Genomic DNA, 18480 nt, shown 5'->3' with positions numbered 1-18480 from the left:
AGGACAGTTTAAGAAACCTCTGGGACAACATCAAGCGTATTAACATTCACATGATAAGGGTCTCAGGAGGAGAAGAGAGAGAGAGAAAAGGGCTCAGAATGTGACTGGAGAAATAGTAGCTGAAAACTTCCCTAACCTGGGAAAGGAAACAGACATCCCAAGTCCAGGAAGCACAGAGTCTCAAACAGGATCAACCCAAAGAGGACCACCGCCAAACACACTGTAATTAAAATGGCAAAAATTAAAGTTAGGGAATATTAAAAGCAGTGAGAGAAAAGCAACAAATAACACAGAAGAGAATCCCCAGAAGACTATCAGCTGATTTCTCAGCAGAAACTCTGCAGGCCAGAAGGTAGTGCCATGATATATTTAAAGTGATGAAAGGGAAACACCTATGACCAAGAACATTCTACCCAGCAAGGCACTCGTTCAGCTTTGATGGAGAAATCAAAAGCTTTACAGACAAGCAAAAACTAAAAGGGTTCAGCACCACCAAACCACTTAACAAGAAATGTTAAAGGGATTTCACTAAGTGGAGAAGAAAAGACCACAACCAGAAACATGAAAATTATGAAAGGAAAAATCTCCCTGGTAAAGGCAAACATACAGTAAGGATAGTAGATCAACTATTATATAGCTAGTAGGAAGATTTTTTAAAGGTAGTAAAATCATCTATATCAACAGTAAGTACTTAAGGGATACACAAAACAAAAGAATGTAAAATATGATGTCAAAAACATTAAACATAGCAGGATGGAGTAAAAATGCAGGGTTGATAGAATGCATTCAACTTAAGAGGTCATCAATTTAAAGTAACACACAGGGCTTCCCTGGTGGCGCAGTGGTTGGGAATCTGCCTGCCAATGCAGGGGACACGGGTTCGGGCCCTGGTCTGGGAGGATCCCGCATGCCGCGGAGCGACTGGGCCCGTGCGCCACAACTACTGAGCCTGCGCGTCTGGAGCCTGTGCTCCGCAACAAGAGAGGCCGCGGTGGTGAGAGGCCCGCGCGCCGCGATGAGGAGTGGCCCCCGCTTGCCGCAGCTGGAGGGGGCCCTCGCACAGAAACGAAGACCCAGCACAGCCAAAAATAAATAAATAAATTAATTAATTAAAAAAAAAAATGTTAAAGTAACACACACACTCCCACACACTCACAAAAACACACTCACACACACATACACTCACACTCATACACACACACTCATCCACACTCACCCACTCTCTCACACAACACACACACACTACACAACACACACACACACACACACTGTCACACACTCATACAGACACACACACTACACAACACACACATACACACACACAGACACACACACACTCTCAGAGACACACACTCACACACACTCGCACACACACACATATATATGTTGATACATACATAAACTTCATGGTAACCAAAACCCAAAATCTTCAGAAACACACACAAAAAAGAGAAGGGAATCAAAACATAACACTAAAGATAAGTCATCATACCACAAACGAAGAGAGCAAAAGGAGAAAGGAACAAAAGAGAACTACAAAAACAACCAGAAAAATAATTAACAAAATGGCAATAAGTACATACCCATCAATAATTACTTTAAATGTAAATGGAATAAATGTTCTAATCTAAAGACACAGAGTGGCTGAATGGATACAAAAACAAGATGCGTGTACATGCTGCCTACAAGAGACTCGCTTCAGATCTAAAGACACACACAGATTGAAAGTGAGGGGATGGAAAAAGATATTCCATGCAAATGTAAATGAAAAGAAAGCTGTGGTAGCAATACTCATATCAGACAAAATAGACTTTAAAATAAGACTGTTATAAGAGACAAAGATGGACACTACATAATGATCAAGGGATCAATCCAAGAAGATATAACAATTGTAAATATTTAGGCACCCAACATAGGAGCACCTCGAAATATAAGGCAAATATTAACAGACATAAAGGGAGAAATTGACAGCAACACAATAATAGTGGGGGACTTTTAACACCCCACTTACATCAATGGACAGGTCATCCAGACAGAAATATAAGAAGAAAATACTGGCCTTAAGTGACACATTACCAGATCTATCTATCTATCTATCTATCTATCTATCTATCTATCTATATGCCATCTATCATCTATCTATATATCGAGAGGGAGGGAGAGAGAGAGAGAATTGGGGATAACAAAGCAGCTTAGGCGATAGCAGCAGATGATGGATACTGCCTGAAGGACTTGGGGACACAGGTTATTCACACAGCTGAGTTGAGGCCGAGAGATCAGTGACAGAGCAGTTCTGGGAGGGGAGGGACTCAGAGACACAAGTATTGGTGTGGATGCCAAAGGACCGGGTACATCCCAATGCTAGTGCATATATATATATATATGAACATCTCACAGCGAATGTTTAGTAAGTGTTGAGTTGTGTGACTTACAAATAAAGCTGAATGTTTCCATCAAAAAGAGAAATGTTTACTTTATAAGACAATGTATGGATGCAGTATTTGGAATTGGTGATTTTGTTGACAGTGCCTTTAATGTTCTACTTGTTTTCTGAAAACTTACCTCTAAGTGAAATCTTAAAAGATAAACCCAAGTTAGTCTTGTCTTACTCCAGATTACATGGAGTTCTTTTTTTAGGGATACAAACATAACCTTTCAAAGAAAGTGGTTTGGAGTCTTATGCCAGAAGGAAGTAGATGTCAAGAAACGTACCCTATTTTTAGATTGTTTTATAAGTTTTTGGGAGGCAGCTGATCTGTGATATCATATGTTGGAGACTCTGGGTTTACAGTGAAAAACTAGGACAGGATCCCCCCATTATTGAGCTTGGATTCCAGGTAAATGCTTGGACTCATGATTCTCAGCCACATTTTCAGGTCACGTCGGTGTTCCCTCCCTGTCCTCATCCATCAGAACCAGAATGGTTACAGCCTGGAAAGAGGAAGGTTTAAAATGCGAACAATTAGTAAAAGCTAATTTGGCTGTGCTCTTCCATGATGGGAATGTTAATTGGAAGACTAGATTGACCCCGACATAAATTCTGGAGCAGAAATAGAAACGTTACAAGCAGCGCTGAGTTCCCATTTAATTAAATTAAGCTGTGATGGTTTTTAGAGAAATGAGTTGCTGAGCTGTAACCTAATCCATACTCCAGCATCTTCCTGGGAAATACTCAGAAGAGCTCATTTGGACCAAGAACAGCACTAAATAGCACCTCTCACAATTACACAGATGTCGGCGATTCACTCTGGAGACTTTCATATATTTACCATGGAGATTATTCAATTTAGAGTTTTCAAACAAAATTTCCAAGGAGAACACAGCTCCAGTAGTCTAGATATGTTTTCTCATCAGCGGCTCTGTCTGTATTCAAACAGCTGGAGAAGGAACACGGGCTCTTTAACTGTTTAATCCCCAAGCGGTATGGATGCGGCAGCCCACTCGCATCCCTAAACGTTGCTCGGCGGCTATCTGTTCTGCACGGGTGCAACCCGAGGGTGACCAGTGTCCCTGCGGCCTGGGGGTCACGCCACATCCAAAAGGAAAGCATGGAAAAATAGGGTGTGGGCGGAGGACGGGCCGCAGATGCAGGAGCCGCGTGGGTGCTGCCGTGTGGGAGGGTCAGGGGTGCAACGTGGGGTGGTCAGTGAGCCCCGAGGGTCAAGGCCAGCAGTCCGCCAGGGCCCAGACAGTTTCATGGGCCCGAGCGGCAGGCCTGGACCTGCCTGCAGCGTTGTCGCCGGCTGCACAGACGCACGGCTGCAGGAACACGAGGACGCACGGTCCCTGCCACTGACAAGTTAGGTTAGGATCCGGGGGTGGAGAGGAGACACACAGGAGCCTGGGACGGTCTCCCTGCTGCGCGCTGGTGCTTACGGCCAAAGGACAGCGGGCGGCACCCCCGGGCCCGAGTGGAGGTCCGGGGGGCTCAGGCAGACAGGAGGACAAGGTGGTAGAACCCGGACCCGCAGCCTGATCTCGAATGCTCGGGAAGACCTGGATTCAGGGCATCAGCGCGGGGAGGGCACAGACCGTCTGCTGTCCTCCTGGCCGCGGCGGGGCTCGGGGGCATCTGCAAGGCCTGGAGGACAGGCTGCCTTCTGGGCAGCAGCTGCCCCGGGCTCAGAGGATCTGAAACCCCTTCCCCGGTGCTCCTTTCAGCTCAGCCGCAGACCTACGACGGCCACGTCTGCCTTAACGTCTGCATTTTGAGCATCTTGATTATATTTTAAACATAACTTGGAAAGTGGAGGTGCAAGTTCTTTGTGGTATAAGGGATGAACAAAGGGGGCTCAACTCACTTTAATGAACAAAAGTAGAGGCAACACCAGGAAATGCAGGGGTGCTCTGCTGACGGGGTTGGCTGTGAGGGGGGAAAACACTCCAGGAGCAGGAACTAAAGACACTGGGCTGGAAAGACGTTCCGGAGAGGGCTGTGCTGTCAAGCCAGGGAGAGTCACAGTGAGTTACGCGTGACGAGATTTTGCAGATACAGGAGCTGGATTCTCTTGTTTGGTAGAATTTGGGAGGACTGTAATTTTAAAGCCTACTACACAGATGCCACTTAGCCCAGCTTGAAGCCTGGCTTCCTCAACATACTGGCCATCGTTTTGACTTCAAAAGCACGCAGTTGCACTTTCTTATATCCACAGTGTTTCCAACTGAAAGAGTTGTCAGTTCATGAGCAATAAATGAATAACAGATTCCCTGGGAAGATGTTCACATCATCAGAGAGAACTACAACTGAGCAAGGGTATCTCGGGGCCTCAGAAGGAACCAGGCTTGGTTTCCGTGAACGTCTGCGGGACCCACCGTGTGGACCACAGGTTTCAGAGAACATCACACAGCTGAAGGGATGCTCCCTGCTCCCCCCTAGCACTGAGCATCAGGGGACTCGGTACATTTTTACATCCTGAACGAGAGATAAATGATGACACAGAATCTTTTCACATTCAGAGCAGTGCTGATAAATGAAGGAGCTGCTCCCAAGCCCTCACCCAGAGCGACTGACTCCAGGCCGGGAAGGAGAAGGAACCCAGAACTTCCGGGTGGAGTTAAACCCACCCCACGACGCTGCATCTGTTTTCTCACTTCCAGCGGTGCGAATTCCCCCGTGAAGGGCAGCTGCTACTCCCAGCAACGCGGATTATGACACACACTACCTCAGCCGTTTGGTCCATACACACCCCAATCTGGGGGAGATTTATTTGCTGTCCTGAAAAGCGAGAAGCGACCCAGACACATGAGCTGTTTTATGTTCCTGTTGGATCATTAAGTTTGAGAGGAAGGGCCATTAAGTGCCTTAAAATATGACAAAGGTCCAGGTGAATTCACAGCAAACACGGCTGGTGAGCAAACACCAGGGACCTGACTGCGCCGTTGGCTGAGGGCGCTTCCTTTACACGGCGTTGGAGGCCCTTTCCTCACGTTGAATAGAAAGACTGATGTAAACGAGATGAAAGCTCTGCCTCACTTCTCCCTAAATTCACCCATTTCATCTACTGGGCACACTTGACATAGGGACCCAGACGAGAAACGCTCAACTCCTGACGACTCCTGTTTTCTGGAATACTCGCTACAGCTGCTCTAACTTATGTCTCAGGTACCCGAGCAGGTTCTATCAGAGACGAGCGAGTCACTCACCCCCATCCTCTGCACGTCCAGGAAGGCGGCCCTCTGGAAGGACAGCTCCCACGCAGCCAGCTCGCTCCCCAGCTCCACGCTGAACACGTGGCTCCTGCCGTGGCCCACGAGGATGCTGAAGGAGAAGGGCCTGTGGTCCCCGCGGTTGGGGTCCTGGAGTCCCAGACAGAGGCTGGCTTGGGCCCAGCAGTCATCCGGAAGCCAGAACTGAAACAGAGAGGGGGGCACGCAGGTTAGAGGGGATGGCCCCCCGGGTGACCGGTCCACGGAGGGCGCCCGGGACAGAGGAGCCTCTCCCAGGCTGGGGGCTGGGGCCACACTCCACCAGGCAGCCTCCCGGCCACGCGCCTGGATTCAGGAGCAGCGTCCCCCGACGTCGCTGCCGTGGAAACGGGCCCATAAGTTAATATCTGGGAGTCAGTTACGTCCAACTGCCAATGCTCTGCAAGCATCTTGCACCTAAAATATCAGTGGCCACAACTTCTGTTTCTATGTTTAGCTTTAAAGATAAAGAAAAAAGTCACGAGATGTTTGTGCTTAAGTTGCGCACAAAATCAGCAAACACTGAAGAGACAGCGAGACCACACCACGCTGCCCCCTCTGCCGGGGTCCCCGAAGGGTGGCCCGCTCCTCGGCCATGTGCGGAGCATCTGGGGTCCCGCAGGGACACTGGGCCACCGAGACCTCACTACGTGAACCCAGAGGTCCTGGCCACACAGAAGACGTGTTTTAGAAATAGTTTCAAAAGCAAAGGTTGAAACAAGAAAAAAGAGCCCTTGTTCAGTTCCTGGTTAAACATTTAAGCAGAAGACGTGAATCAGCCTCGGCGCGTCCGTGGATCACAGACATACCAGGTGGATGTCCTGGCAGCTCTGAACCTCGGGGCGGGGGGTCTCCGCCACCGCCTCGCCTGAGTCATGGACGCGCCCAGCTAAGGAGCAGCTGCGTCAGGCTTCACTCGGGGACCAGGAGAGATGGAGCCCGGGGCCTCCAACGAGTCAGCGCCTCAGGCCGGAGCCTGCTCTTACCTCCCTCTGTGTCTCTCTGTCTCCCTGTGTGCGTGTGTCTCTGCATCTCTGTGTCTCTGTCCCCTGGAGATTCACGTCCGTCTTCGTCTCCCGCTCACCCACCCGCTGCACAGACACCCTGAAGAGTCCGCGCCAGGCCCTGCACTAGGGTGGCCTCTGCCCGCACGGCCTCCCCGGGGAAGGGGACGCAGGTGGACATCCTGCCAGGGCTGCTGAGCAGCCTGATGAGACGTGGCGTGAGCCACAGCCCAGTGGCAGCAGGAACAGAGGCTGCCCACAGGCCGGGCCTTCACAACCCGACTCCGAGCTATCCGGATCCACGCGGGCTGTCCCGCCAAGCCACACCCACCACTCACACTGGTGGCCAGAGTTCATTCCCCGAGTCCCCGTGACCCACCTTGTGGGCTGGTCTGGTTTTATGTGGAATACGCTTCTGCTTTCTGGGCCCAGGCTTGTGAGTGCAGTGGCTGCTGACGGGGGTGGGGATGGGCGCACGGGCTCCAGGTGCCCTCTGCCTTCTCAGGGCCTCGCGGCGGCTCTGCAGGCCCCGATCTGCGCTGTCCCCGCTTCCGCCGCCCAGGAACCTGTCCTCACGCGTCACTTAGACACTTGCTGCCTTGTGGTATGCGACGTGAGGGTGCGTGTGCGTGCGTGTGTGCACGGGTGTGGTGTGTGCCTGGTGCACCTGTCCTGATCCTAAATGAATGCGGTACAGAGGCTGCACCTGGATTTTGGAGCCCCCAGGTCCTTGACCTCAGACTGGCATGCACAGAAACTCCTCAGGAAATAGGATGTCAGGTCCTAAGTCAAGAAGAGCAAGATGTGAGTCACTGGCCTGACTTCTCAGAAACTCCGTCCGTAACTACTGACCTTGAGTGTCAGGACTGACCACCAAAGAAGGACTCTTAGCAAGTGTTTGTGCAGGTGGCACGGTCGACGGCACGGCTATGTTCTTTCCTGTACTGGTGTACGTGGGGGGCTGTGCGCTGCTATAGGAGAAAAACAGGCTTTGGGGTCAGACAGACAACACTTGGGACCTTCTTGGCCAATTAATAGCTGTTGACCTTGAGCTTTTCACTTCTAAGCCTAAATATCCATAAAATGGGGTGTAAGAGAAAGGTTGTCATGGGTTTAAAGGACAGCACGGATGAAGCGTGTGGCACCTGCATCCTCGCCCACGTGGCTCGTTTTCTGTTTACATAGAGCCCACCGTCCACAGGCAGTGCTGAGTCGTGGCGTAGACTTAACTTTCATGTCTAACGTATAGCGAACAGCCTCCTGACAAAGTCAGCGACTACACAATCCAGCATCAAGTTTCCAGCTGCCCACTCCTGATGTGGCCCCCCTGCCCCAGACTGTGAGAAGACAGAAACCATCCTGGGTTCACTTTTCAGAAAACAAAATGCAAAGACTATTTTAGAAAATTACCTGGATTTTTTCTGCTTCTATTTATTTATTTGAGACGATTATAGCAACAATACAGGAAATTTAAAAGACCGATCATTCTATTATGATCTATCTTTTGTCATCTAATTTGTTTTTATATTTCCTCCATGCAATGTCTCTTTGTACACATAATTCTATAAATGTGTAATGTGATTTTAATGGAGCACTTGAAATATACGACCCTATTAGGTCTTTATTTCTCAGCGGTTGTCTGACAACTCTTCCAATGTTCACTACTTAAGAATATCATTAAATATTTCCATGCGCACAGCTATTTGACTCTTGCAAATTCCTTGTTTTGAGTCAGTTCTGAGGAGTGAGCTCGTTTGATCGAGCAGTGAAGTGTTTGTGAGGCTTCATTTGAATGGACAAACCTCAGCTCTATGTGCAAGAACAAATAGAAGAGTTAAAAATAACCTTTGAACCACCTGAGAAATCCCAAGAAAGGACACTGAAGGATTTCATAGATGTGATTACTTTCTGCCCCTCAAACTGTTGAGCCTCACAAAATAATGTGCTATAAATGCTGCGACGTGAGTGAAATCATTGAGCCACACACAGCTCATTTCCCTCGATACTTTCTGTAGCTTCTTTTGGAAACAGTAACTCAGTTCTTATGCACTGCAATGTGTCGTTAAGACTAAAAAATCGGGAGCGATTACAAAATTAAAGGTCCCTGAGCTGCTGTGGAGACAGCAAGTGACTGAGGCACCCCCCAAATCGCTTCCCGCAGCCTGACCAGCTGCAAAGGCCCCTTCCTGACTCTGGGCCCCCACCTGCCATCCTCGGAGCATTTACGGTAGAAAACTCATCCTTCTAAACCCTCTCTCTGCCCCTTGGAAGTGTAGATCTTTTTAAAGCCTCCGCGGGTTTTACAGGGCGAGCCTGGGTGCCGTCCACACCCCTGGAGCGTGAATGCCCAGGAATGGGGCCCGTCTTCCTGTCTCTGCGGGCAGGAGCCTCCCTCCGCGGGACCCAGGCCAGGCTGCACAGCTACTTCCCTCCACGAAGATGGGAGAGAGGTTCCTCTTCCTTTGGGTGGGGCCCAACTGGGCCACACTCGCCCCTCACCCAGATCGGGGACCCCTGCCCTTTGTTTCAGTGGAGTTGAGGTCAGTCTCTGCCCCCAGTGACGTCTTCCTTGTCTGTTTAACTTCGATGGGTACAGGTTTTCTCTGACAGAACTTGAGGAGAATTGTATTCTCCTTATTCACAAGGCTGCACTTGAGAGGTGGCTGGAGAACAGGTCACAGGAGGACACTCCAGAGAGCTGCCTGCCAGGCCAGTGCTTCTGACAGGTGAAGCAGAACAGGATTTAGAGAGGTGGCATTTCAGGTCAAAGGACGTGGACTGTTTACATTTTGATAGACCTTTCCTCGCATTGTCACCAACCTTTTCATCTTTGACAGTCTAATTGGCAAACATATTATTTCATGGTTTCCACTTGCATTTCTTTTTTTTTTTTCATTTAAAAAAAATTTTATTTTATATTGGAGTATAGCTGATTAACAATGTTGTGTTAGTTTCAGGTGTACAGCACAGAGATTCAGTTATACATATACATGTGTCTATTCTTTTTCCAATTATTTTCCCATTTAGGTTGTTACAGAGTATTGAGCAGAGGTCCCTGTGCTCTACAGTAGGTCCTTGTTGGTTATCAAAAAGTAAACAGTCCACATCCTTTGACCTAGAAATTCCACCTCTCTAAAGTTTTCCTGGTGATACACTTGCACACGTGTGAAATGATTTATTACATTGTTTGTAATCGCAAAAAAATGGGAACAAATTAAATATCCCTTGGTATGGGCTTGGTAAAATAAAATATGATACATTCATGGAATTGAACACTAGGTAGTGGTTTTAAAGTGGGATCATCTCTTTGTGTATATTGAAGAAAGATCCACAAGATAAACTGTAGAGCAAAAAGTGATGTGTGGAATAGTGTGTATGCTTCCATTTGCAGAGGGAAAAAAGAATAGTGTACATATAAAAAAAATAGAATTGGATTTAGCTGAGCTTCAGGCCAAGGGAACCTGGACCCCACCTGCCTCCAGTGAGGCTTCTAGAACTTACTCCCCCCTCTGTGCTTCTGGGTCTCGGCTGTCAGATGGAGATGACAAGGATTAACTCCTCAGTTGGGGACAGGATTAACTCAGGATGTAAATGGTGCACTTAGCAGGGCTCCAGGAGGCTCACTCAGCAAAGATAAGATATTATTATCAAGATCCTTTGCCAAACATATGAGTAAATTTGGTTCCACTGAAAAATGCAAACGGAATATTCTTATATTGAGAGGGAATATTTATGCAGGACGCGCCTCACTGCTGAGCAGTGCTTTTATTATTCACTATGTGGAGGCCGTTTATGATTTAAGTCACGATTGCAATCAAGTCTGATTGATTCAATTTTCTCATCTCTTTCATGGTGAGTGTGGAATACAGATACATAATTTTAAGAACTGGAAAAAGGAATTTTTGGAGAGGAGAAAGTGTCATAGAAAAACACCACCACAACTACAAAATTTGATTTCTGGACTAAATATTAATGACTATACTTTGAAATGGTGATTATGAAAACAAATCATTAAAAAAATTCTATACTAAAGTGCTAGTTCTTACAATAATCATACATTTATTTCTATTTTTGAAAACTGAAGTAAATATTACAGATAATTTAAAATTCATACGTGCAAAATGACCAACATCAACAATCAAAGGCACCTGAGAAAAGGGGAGATTTTGTAAGATCACTGTTTAAAGACTCCCAACAAGACACAGAATCCAATCTCCTTTTTAAAAATGTTGAATGCTATACATTTATTATGATTATTATCTACCCTGCATTGAGTTTAATACTTTTGCTGTAGCCATCCTCCTGGCTAATTTCATGATTTCAGTTACTTCATAGCATGTTTATTGATTAAAATTTTTTTTCAATTTTTCTGAAAAGATATGCTGGATAAAAACAGAAGAGGCTGGATAGTTTATTAATGAAGCACACATATAAAATATGATGGTCCTATGAAGACATCCCAATACCAAATGAACATCTCAATGTCTGGAAAGCCATATAAACAAGTTGAAAATATAAAAAGGCCAGAATGAAATAACGAGGTGCCTACATAAAAAATAGAAAAAGGACTTAAAAGTTCCTCTATGATATTCTTTTGTGGAATTTTGATGAATGATTGTGGGATGAAGCTAGATGTTCATGTTATTTTACTATTTCAACAGACGGTGGGAAACAAATATTTCTCTCACTCTTTAAGCCCAAAGGGTCATCTTGTTAATATGAAAGCATCTAATGTGCAAAGGAAACTTACCTTGTGAACTTTAAATAGTACCTCACAGAGGTTATAGGTTTTTTCCGCTCGGACCCAGTCTAATGTGCTCACCTGCAAGAAATATAAAACAGACACATAAAGCCTACGTGTTCTCACCCAAAATAAGGGGAACTGTGTGAGGTGATGGAGGTGTTAACTAACTTGATTGTGGGAACCACTTAACAATGTACATGGATATCAAATCATCACACTGTACACTTTAAATATATTCCATTTTTGTCAATCGTACCTCGATAAAACTGGGAAAAAAATTTAAAGTATACATGCAAAGACACATGCTATTTTTAGTATGAGAATTTAGACATTTACAACAATGGAGCTAGTCAATGTGTCTTTACCTTCATTAAATTCTAAACCAGGAGCAGGACAGTTGAAAAACTAAACTACATGCCATGGCAGGTTTTGCTGAGCAATTGCACGTCCCCGCTGTTGGCGTGAAGTATGAAGATGTTTAGATACATTATTGATACAAGAACCCAGTAACAGCGGAACTTATCTATTACACACAATTGGGCATAATTTTAGGAATTCACATTGGATGCCTTTTACATTAACTTAAGGATCGATTTTAGGTTAAATTTAGAGACGGCTCACCCATTCTGCTACGCTCCTAACTTCTGTTAAGCAGCTACTATCCGTGTGTCTGCATGGGCATCTGTGGTTTGAGCTGTCCCCTTCCATTTAGTTCTCCTTGCTGATGGTCACTTCCTTTCCCCCCTGGAAGACCCCCTCTCCACGCCCGGCTCCTGTGCTCCTGGTGGGTGACTGCTCAGCCCAGGGTGGGGGTGCCCTCGGACGTGAGTCGGTCCGTGCGTCTCACCCTCTGGGCCATGGTGACTGTTTCAAGGAGAATGTGCCACAGTCAGAGACACAGCTGACACTGAGAAGATGCTCGGACTTCTGGGATGGACCGCTTCTTCCACGGACTTGAAGCGAAACGCTTCCACCCTGAGAGCCTTTGGAAGCTGTGTGGGGACCATGTGGCCATCAGTCACTACGATGTACCCGCACTGGTCATCAGCTGTGACACACACACACCCACTAAGGCAGGATGATGAGAACAGGGAAGATGGGGGGCCTGAACTCTCTACCTGCCACTCACTTTCCTGTAAACCTAAAAAACAAAGTTTATTAATTAATTTTCAAAAGCAGGTCTTTCTCTTCATTGCCTTCTGCCTTGACAATTTTCTATTTTATCTGACCACATCTGATTTGAAATAGAGCAGAGAGTGTAGATTCTCAGATGTAGTATCTTGGCATATTTTAATATTATTGTGGAACACTTGTGTAGCCCCAGAACTGAAACAGAGTAATATTCTATATTAGATACATAATTGTCTAATATGCCTTCAGTCTACAAATCTTCACTTAAATTACTTCTTTCCAGGTAAATATTTTTTTAAATGATAGAATATACTACCCTAATTGACATCCTTAAAATTACTTCTAATATTTCTTGCATATTCATAGGTAACTGCTATATAATTTATACGTTAATGCTATAAGATGCTATAAAACTGGTTTTATAAGTGTTATTTAACACATTTTAATGGTGTCTGAAAACATGAGTAGCTGAAACATTATTTCTTAGATTCCAATTTGCAAATCAGAAATAACGATTCACGCTAAGGCAGGAGAGCTGAGTGCATGAGAAAGGCCAGAGAATCCTGGTTTAGTGCAGCTTTTCCAGCATGCATCAGCACACAGGAGAGACCTGGGGTCACCACTCCCCACCGCTGGTTGTTTACTCTTCGTAGGTACCTCAGCCCCAGAAAACCCACCGCCTTCCCCTGCCCCACGCTGCTCCTTTCCTGTCTTCCAGCCTTTCTCCCTTCTTTTTCCTCGTTGCCTTCAACACCTCCCTTTCCCTCATCTTGAAGGAGCTCAGAAACCATCCTTGAAGACAGGACTTTCTCTTTAATTTTTCCTAATTTATTTGCCACAGAATCTCTGGGCCTTTTAAAAGTTCATTTAGATATTCTGACACAATGTGTTGGCCACAAGGCTCCATGAGTGTGGTCGGGCTTTCTCGGCAAAGACTGCTGGCCCCGAGGACGGAGGAGGAGTGAGGGACCCAGGCTGGGGGGGGTCTGAGAGCAAATCAGCAGGGACACTTGTAGATTCACTCCCCTGGAGCCACTTATTTGTTCTCATTCCAAAGAGAAATGGACCAGAGGCTCGCCTCCCACGCCCTCCCAAGAGAGCTGTTTACTTTACCTGAGCTCAGAGAGGCTTAAGGATTTCGAGCCCCTCCTGTGTGGCCCAAACCTCTGTGTACACAGAGCCCACCAGCCTCACTCGCCCGCCCATGAGGCCCGGTCGGAGGGAAGATGCTGTGACTAATTAACAGTCCGCCTCACAGCCAAGACCTCACATTTCATGTCAGCATAAAGGAGATCAGTAAACATATGGATTAAAAACTTAACATACGGTTGTTTCCAATTTGGGCAATTTGCCTCCAGCGCGAGGATACAAAAATCCAAGGGCAGACAAAAACATGTGCAAATATTTAGGTGTAAATTCACCCGGCATATTTTGTGTATTGCCTTTACAATGAGAAGTTGCTGAACATTAAGAGTAAAATTTCTTCTGTTAAATTCAAATGCGCTGGAGTTTCGGACACACTTATGAATACATAAATTAAGTCCCTCAGTGCTCCGTTTCATCCTGTGAGGTATTCAGCTAGCATTTACCACCCCCATCCTTAACCTGAGGAAACTGCTGAAGAGAGGGTGAATTAGTGCCTGTGGTCCCACAGCCAGGAAACAGAAAGAGTCTGTTTACAGCCCAAAGCTTCCAATCATTCACTTACAACTTTTTCTACTTAGGCTCTTTTTCCTAACATTTTGCAGAGTAAATATTTCCATTGTCTTATAAAATCTTTCAGCCCCCATTTTCAAATATGCTTTTGTTATTTTGGATAGTATAGGAAAATGATTTAAATCAGCATAATGCCATTATGTAGAGGTAATTTTGATTTTTTTTTTTTTTTTCTATTTAAAAAGTTACAGTATTTCTGGTTCTGCATGTAAGGAGCTTGAGCATCACCACTCCTAAATAACAATCAGCCTGAAACGGAATGGATGGAAAAATCAACAACTCTTGTTGGATCCATAACAGAGGGGAGGACACAGGGCCAACCATGGCCCCCAAGCACATATACATTGACACCAAGTGGATGGAGAAAATATTCCATGTTAACACTAATCAGAGGAAAGTAGACGAGCTATTACTTTCCTACAGAGCACACTTTACAATAAGGAATGTTATCAGGGATAAAAAGTATATTACATAAAGATGAACGGTCAATTCTCAAAGGAGACATAACAATATTTAACATGTGTGCACCTAACAACAGAGCGTCAGACCATGTGAGGCAAATACTCACAATCTCCAACCATGAGAATGGAACTCGAAGCTTCCCCACTAAGACCAGGAACGAGCAAGGATGCCCCCTTTTCACCATCTAACTGGAAGTCCTTGCTGTGCTATATGGCAAGAACCACATGTAAAAGGTGTACAGATTGGGAAAGAAGACATAAAACTGTCTTTGATTGCAGATCTTCTCTGTAGAAAACCTGAAGGAGTTGACCAAATGAAACAAACCAAAAACCTCCTGGAAATAATAAGCAATTATAGCAAGGTTGCAGAATATAAGGTTTACATACAAAAGTCAATCACATTCTTGTATGCGAACAATGAACAATCAGAATTTGAAATTAAAAACATATTACCATTTATATTAACATCCCCAAAATGAAAAACTTAGTTATAAGTCTAACAAAAACATACGAGATGTATATGAGGAAAACCACAAAACTTCTTTGATTAACAAAATCAAAGAAGTAAACAAATGGAGGGATATTCCATGTTCATGGACAGGAAAACTCAACATTGCCAAGATGTCAGTTCTTCCCAACTTGATTTACAGATGCAACACAATCCCAATCAAATTCCCAGGAAGTTATTTTGTGGATACTGATAAGCTGATTCTAAAGGTTATACGGAGGCAGAAGACCCCAAATAGGCAACACGTTTGAAGGAGAAGAGCAAAGTCAGAGGCCAGAGACCACCTAACTATAAGATTTACTATAAAGACAGTGTGGTATTGGTGAAAGAAAAGACAAATAGATCCATGGAACAGAATGGGGAGCCCAGAAACAGATGAATAGACTCATCTGATCTTTGCTAAAGGAACAAAGGCAAAACAAGGGAGCAAAGACAGTCTTTCCAAAATATGGTGCTGGGACAACTGGATATACAAATACAAAAAATGAATCTAGACATACATCATACACCCTTCACCAGAAGTAACTCAAAATTGATCACAGACTTAACTGTAAAATACAAAACTATAAAAAACTCCTAGAAGATAACCCAGGAGAAAACCTAGATGACCTTGGGTGTGGTGATGCCTTTTTAGATACAACACCAAAGGCACCACTCATGAAATAATAGATAAGCTGGACGTCATTAAAATTAAAAACTTATGCTCTGCAAAAGACAAAGTTAAGAGAATAAAACAAGGCATAGACTGGGAGAAAAAATTCTCAAAAGACACATCTGATAAAGGACTGTTAACCAAAATATACAAAGTACTCTTAAAACTCAGCACTAACAAAACAACCTGAGTAAAAATGGACCAAAGACCTTCACAGATCCCTCACCAAAGGAGACAGACAGATGGTCAATAATCACGTGAAAATGTGCTCCATGTCATACGTTGTCAGGGAAATGAAAATTAAAACAACACTGGGAGACCACCACACACCTATTAAAATGACTAAAATCCAACACCGACAGCACCAAATGCTGGTGAGGATGTGGAGCAATAGGAACTCTCGGTCATGGCTGGTGGGGATGCAAACTGGTGCAGCCACTTTGGAAGACAGTTTCTCACAAAACTAAACATATTCTTCCCATATGATCCAGCAATCACACTCCTTGGTATTTACCCAAAGGCGATGAAAATTTATGTCCAAACAAAATCCTGAACATGGATGTTTATAGCAGCTTTATTCATACTTGCCCAAACCTGGAAGCAACCAAGATGTCCTTCAGTAGGTGAATGGATAAATAAACTATGGTTCATCAGAGAATGGAATATTTTTTCAGAGCTAAAAAGAAATGAGCTCTCAAGTCATGAAAAGACATGGTGGAAACTTAAATGCATATTATTAAGTGAAGGAAGTCAATCTGAAAAGGCTTCATTCTGTATGACTCCATCCGACATTCTGGAAAAGGCAAAACTCTGCAGACAGTAAAAAGATTAGTGGTTGTCAGTGTTGGTAGGTAGGGAGGTACAAATAGGTGGACCGAAGTGGATGTTTAGGGCAGTGAAACTACTCTCTAAACCACAATGGTGGACACACGTCATTGCACTTTTGTCCAAACCCATAGAATGTGCAACATCAAGAGTAGTTGTAATGGAAACTGTGGACTTGAGTGATAAGAGGTGTCCATGTAGGTTCATCCTTTGTAAAACACGTACCATCTGGGGGGATGTTAATGATGGGGAGGGCTACGGATGTGTAGGGCCTGGGAGTAGAGGGGAATCCCTGTGCCTTCCCCTCTATTTTACTGTAATCCTACAACTGCTCTAAAAATAAAATCTTTGAAAAAAGTTACCCAGGCTGTTTCATGTCTTTATATGTTGTGTTTAATACACAGCCTTTTCCTCTCAAAGCAAATTACAAGGTGAATTATTGTCATGTGGTTACCTTTGGAAATGGGTACGTGCTAAACTATATACTATGGCATCACACACACACACAGCTACACACACACCCCTAAAGGAGCCATGAGAATCCTGCCCTCATGCGCTGACTTTGGAAATTTTTGTGGTTCGTACCTTTCTGATCTCTACCTAACTCTTGTATGTACTAACACTGTGTACTCAAACGTTCTCAAAATATTTGACTTCAATAGGAAAATATTTACATACTTGTTTTCTTTCTTTAATTAAAATAGAAGTGGAACCGCTACCATTTTTACCTTAAATGATATGAATGAACTCTTGGAAATCTTTCCAAAAGTCTGGGAGAGGCAGCGTCAACGTCACACTGTCTCCGGCAGGGAAACGTCCACACCTGAGAACTCGCCGCGCAGAACTAGGGGTAGCAAGGGCACGGGATGAAGGCTCCGCCTCTGTGGGCACCTGGATCGCGGCCTCATGCACGATCCCTCACCCCACCTCTTCCTTTAAGCTGCAAAGGCTGGAAAGATTCTAATGTAGTCTGTCTTTGCTTCTTGTGGAATTTGCTCGTTGTTATTTGAGGGTTTCCAACACAAACTGTTTTGAGATTTGTTGGCTTACTGTCCACACCTGCCCCCCAAAATCTAAAGGGTTGATTTTTCCTCTATACAGTTGACCTTTGAACAGCACGGGTTTGAATTGCGTGGGTCTACTTTTACGTGGATTTTTTTCAACAGTAAATGCGTGTAGTAAACACTATGTGATCTGAGGTTGGTTGAATCTGCGGATGCAGAACCGTGGATACAGAGGAACTGCATATGAGGAGGGTGGATTATAAGTTATACTGAATTTTCCACTGTGTGGAGGGTCAGAGCCCCTAAATCCTGCATTGCTCAAGGGTCAACTGTATTCTCTTTAGAGGATTTGATGATATTTCCAAATCACATAGCTCAGCCACAGAGCTTTAATGCTTATTATTAAATATTTATATTAATAAATATATTAGATATTTATTTAAATACTTAATATTCACTTTACAGACTATCCAACCAGTAACTAACCAAGGAGCATCTTCTTCATGTTCAGCGTGATGCTAGATTCAATGGGAGCCACATTAAGAAGCTCCCAGGACAGCAGAAAATAAACAAATCGGTTGGTAGCATTTACTAATAAGAGAGAAATTCTCCATAAGTCATCTTTCAATCGCACACCACCTCTCAAGTAGCCATTTACTTTGTACTTGTTTATAGGTGATATTTAGTAAGGAAATTAAAAAATTATATGAAGACATCAGGAAGTATACAAATAAGTCAACTCAATCTAAT

At 44.6% G+C, this 18480-nt stretch overlaps 1 protein-coding gene across 5 annotated transcripts in view; it reads right to left on the bottom strand.

Annotated features, from left to right (window-relative positions):
* SNTG2 (syntrophin gamma 2) overlaps nt 1-18480 on the bottom strand; it is a 215332-nt gene that overhangs the window by 18598 nt on the left and 178254 nt on the right. For all 5 annotated transcript variants that reach the window (XM_061211245.1, XM_061211246.1, XM_061211244.1 and 2 more), the window contains 2 exons: nt 11440-11511; nt 5644-5850 (listed from right to left, as the gene is read on the bottom strand). In XM_061211245.1, coding sequence (XP_061067228.1) covers nt 5644-5850; nt 11440-11511 — 279 coding nt within the window. The remainder of the gene's footprint in view (nt 1-5643; nt 5851-11439; nt 11512-18480) is intronic.

The sequence above is a fragment of the Eubalaena glacialis genome, chromosome 14, assembly GCF_028564815.1.
Source record: "Eubalaena glacialis isolate mEubGla1 chromosome 14, mEubGla1.1.hap2.+ XY, whole genome shotgun sequence".
In the NCBI taxonomy this organism is placed as follows: Eukaryota; Metazoa; Chordata; class Mammalia; order Artiodactyla; family Balaenidae; genus Eubalaena; species Eubalaena glacialis.
The sequence above is the reverse complement of the archived record's forward strand: the minus strand, read 5'-3'. Positions and strand labels throughout refer to the sequence as shown.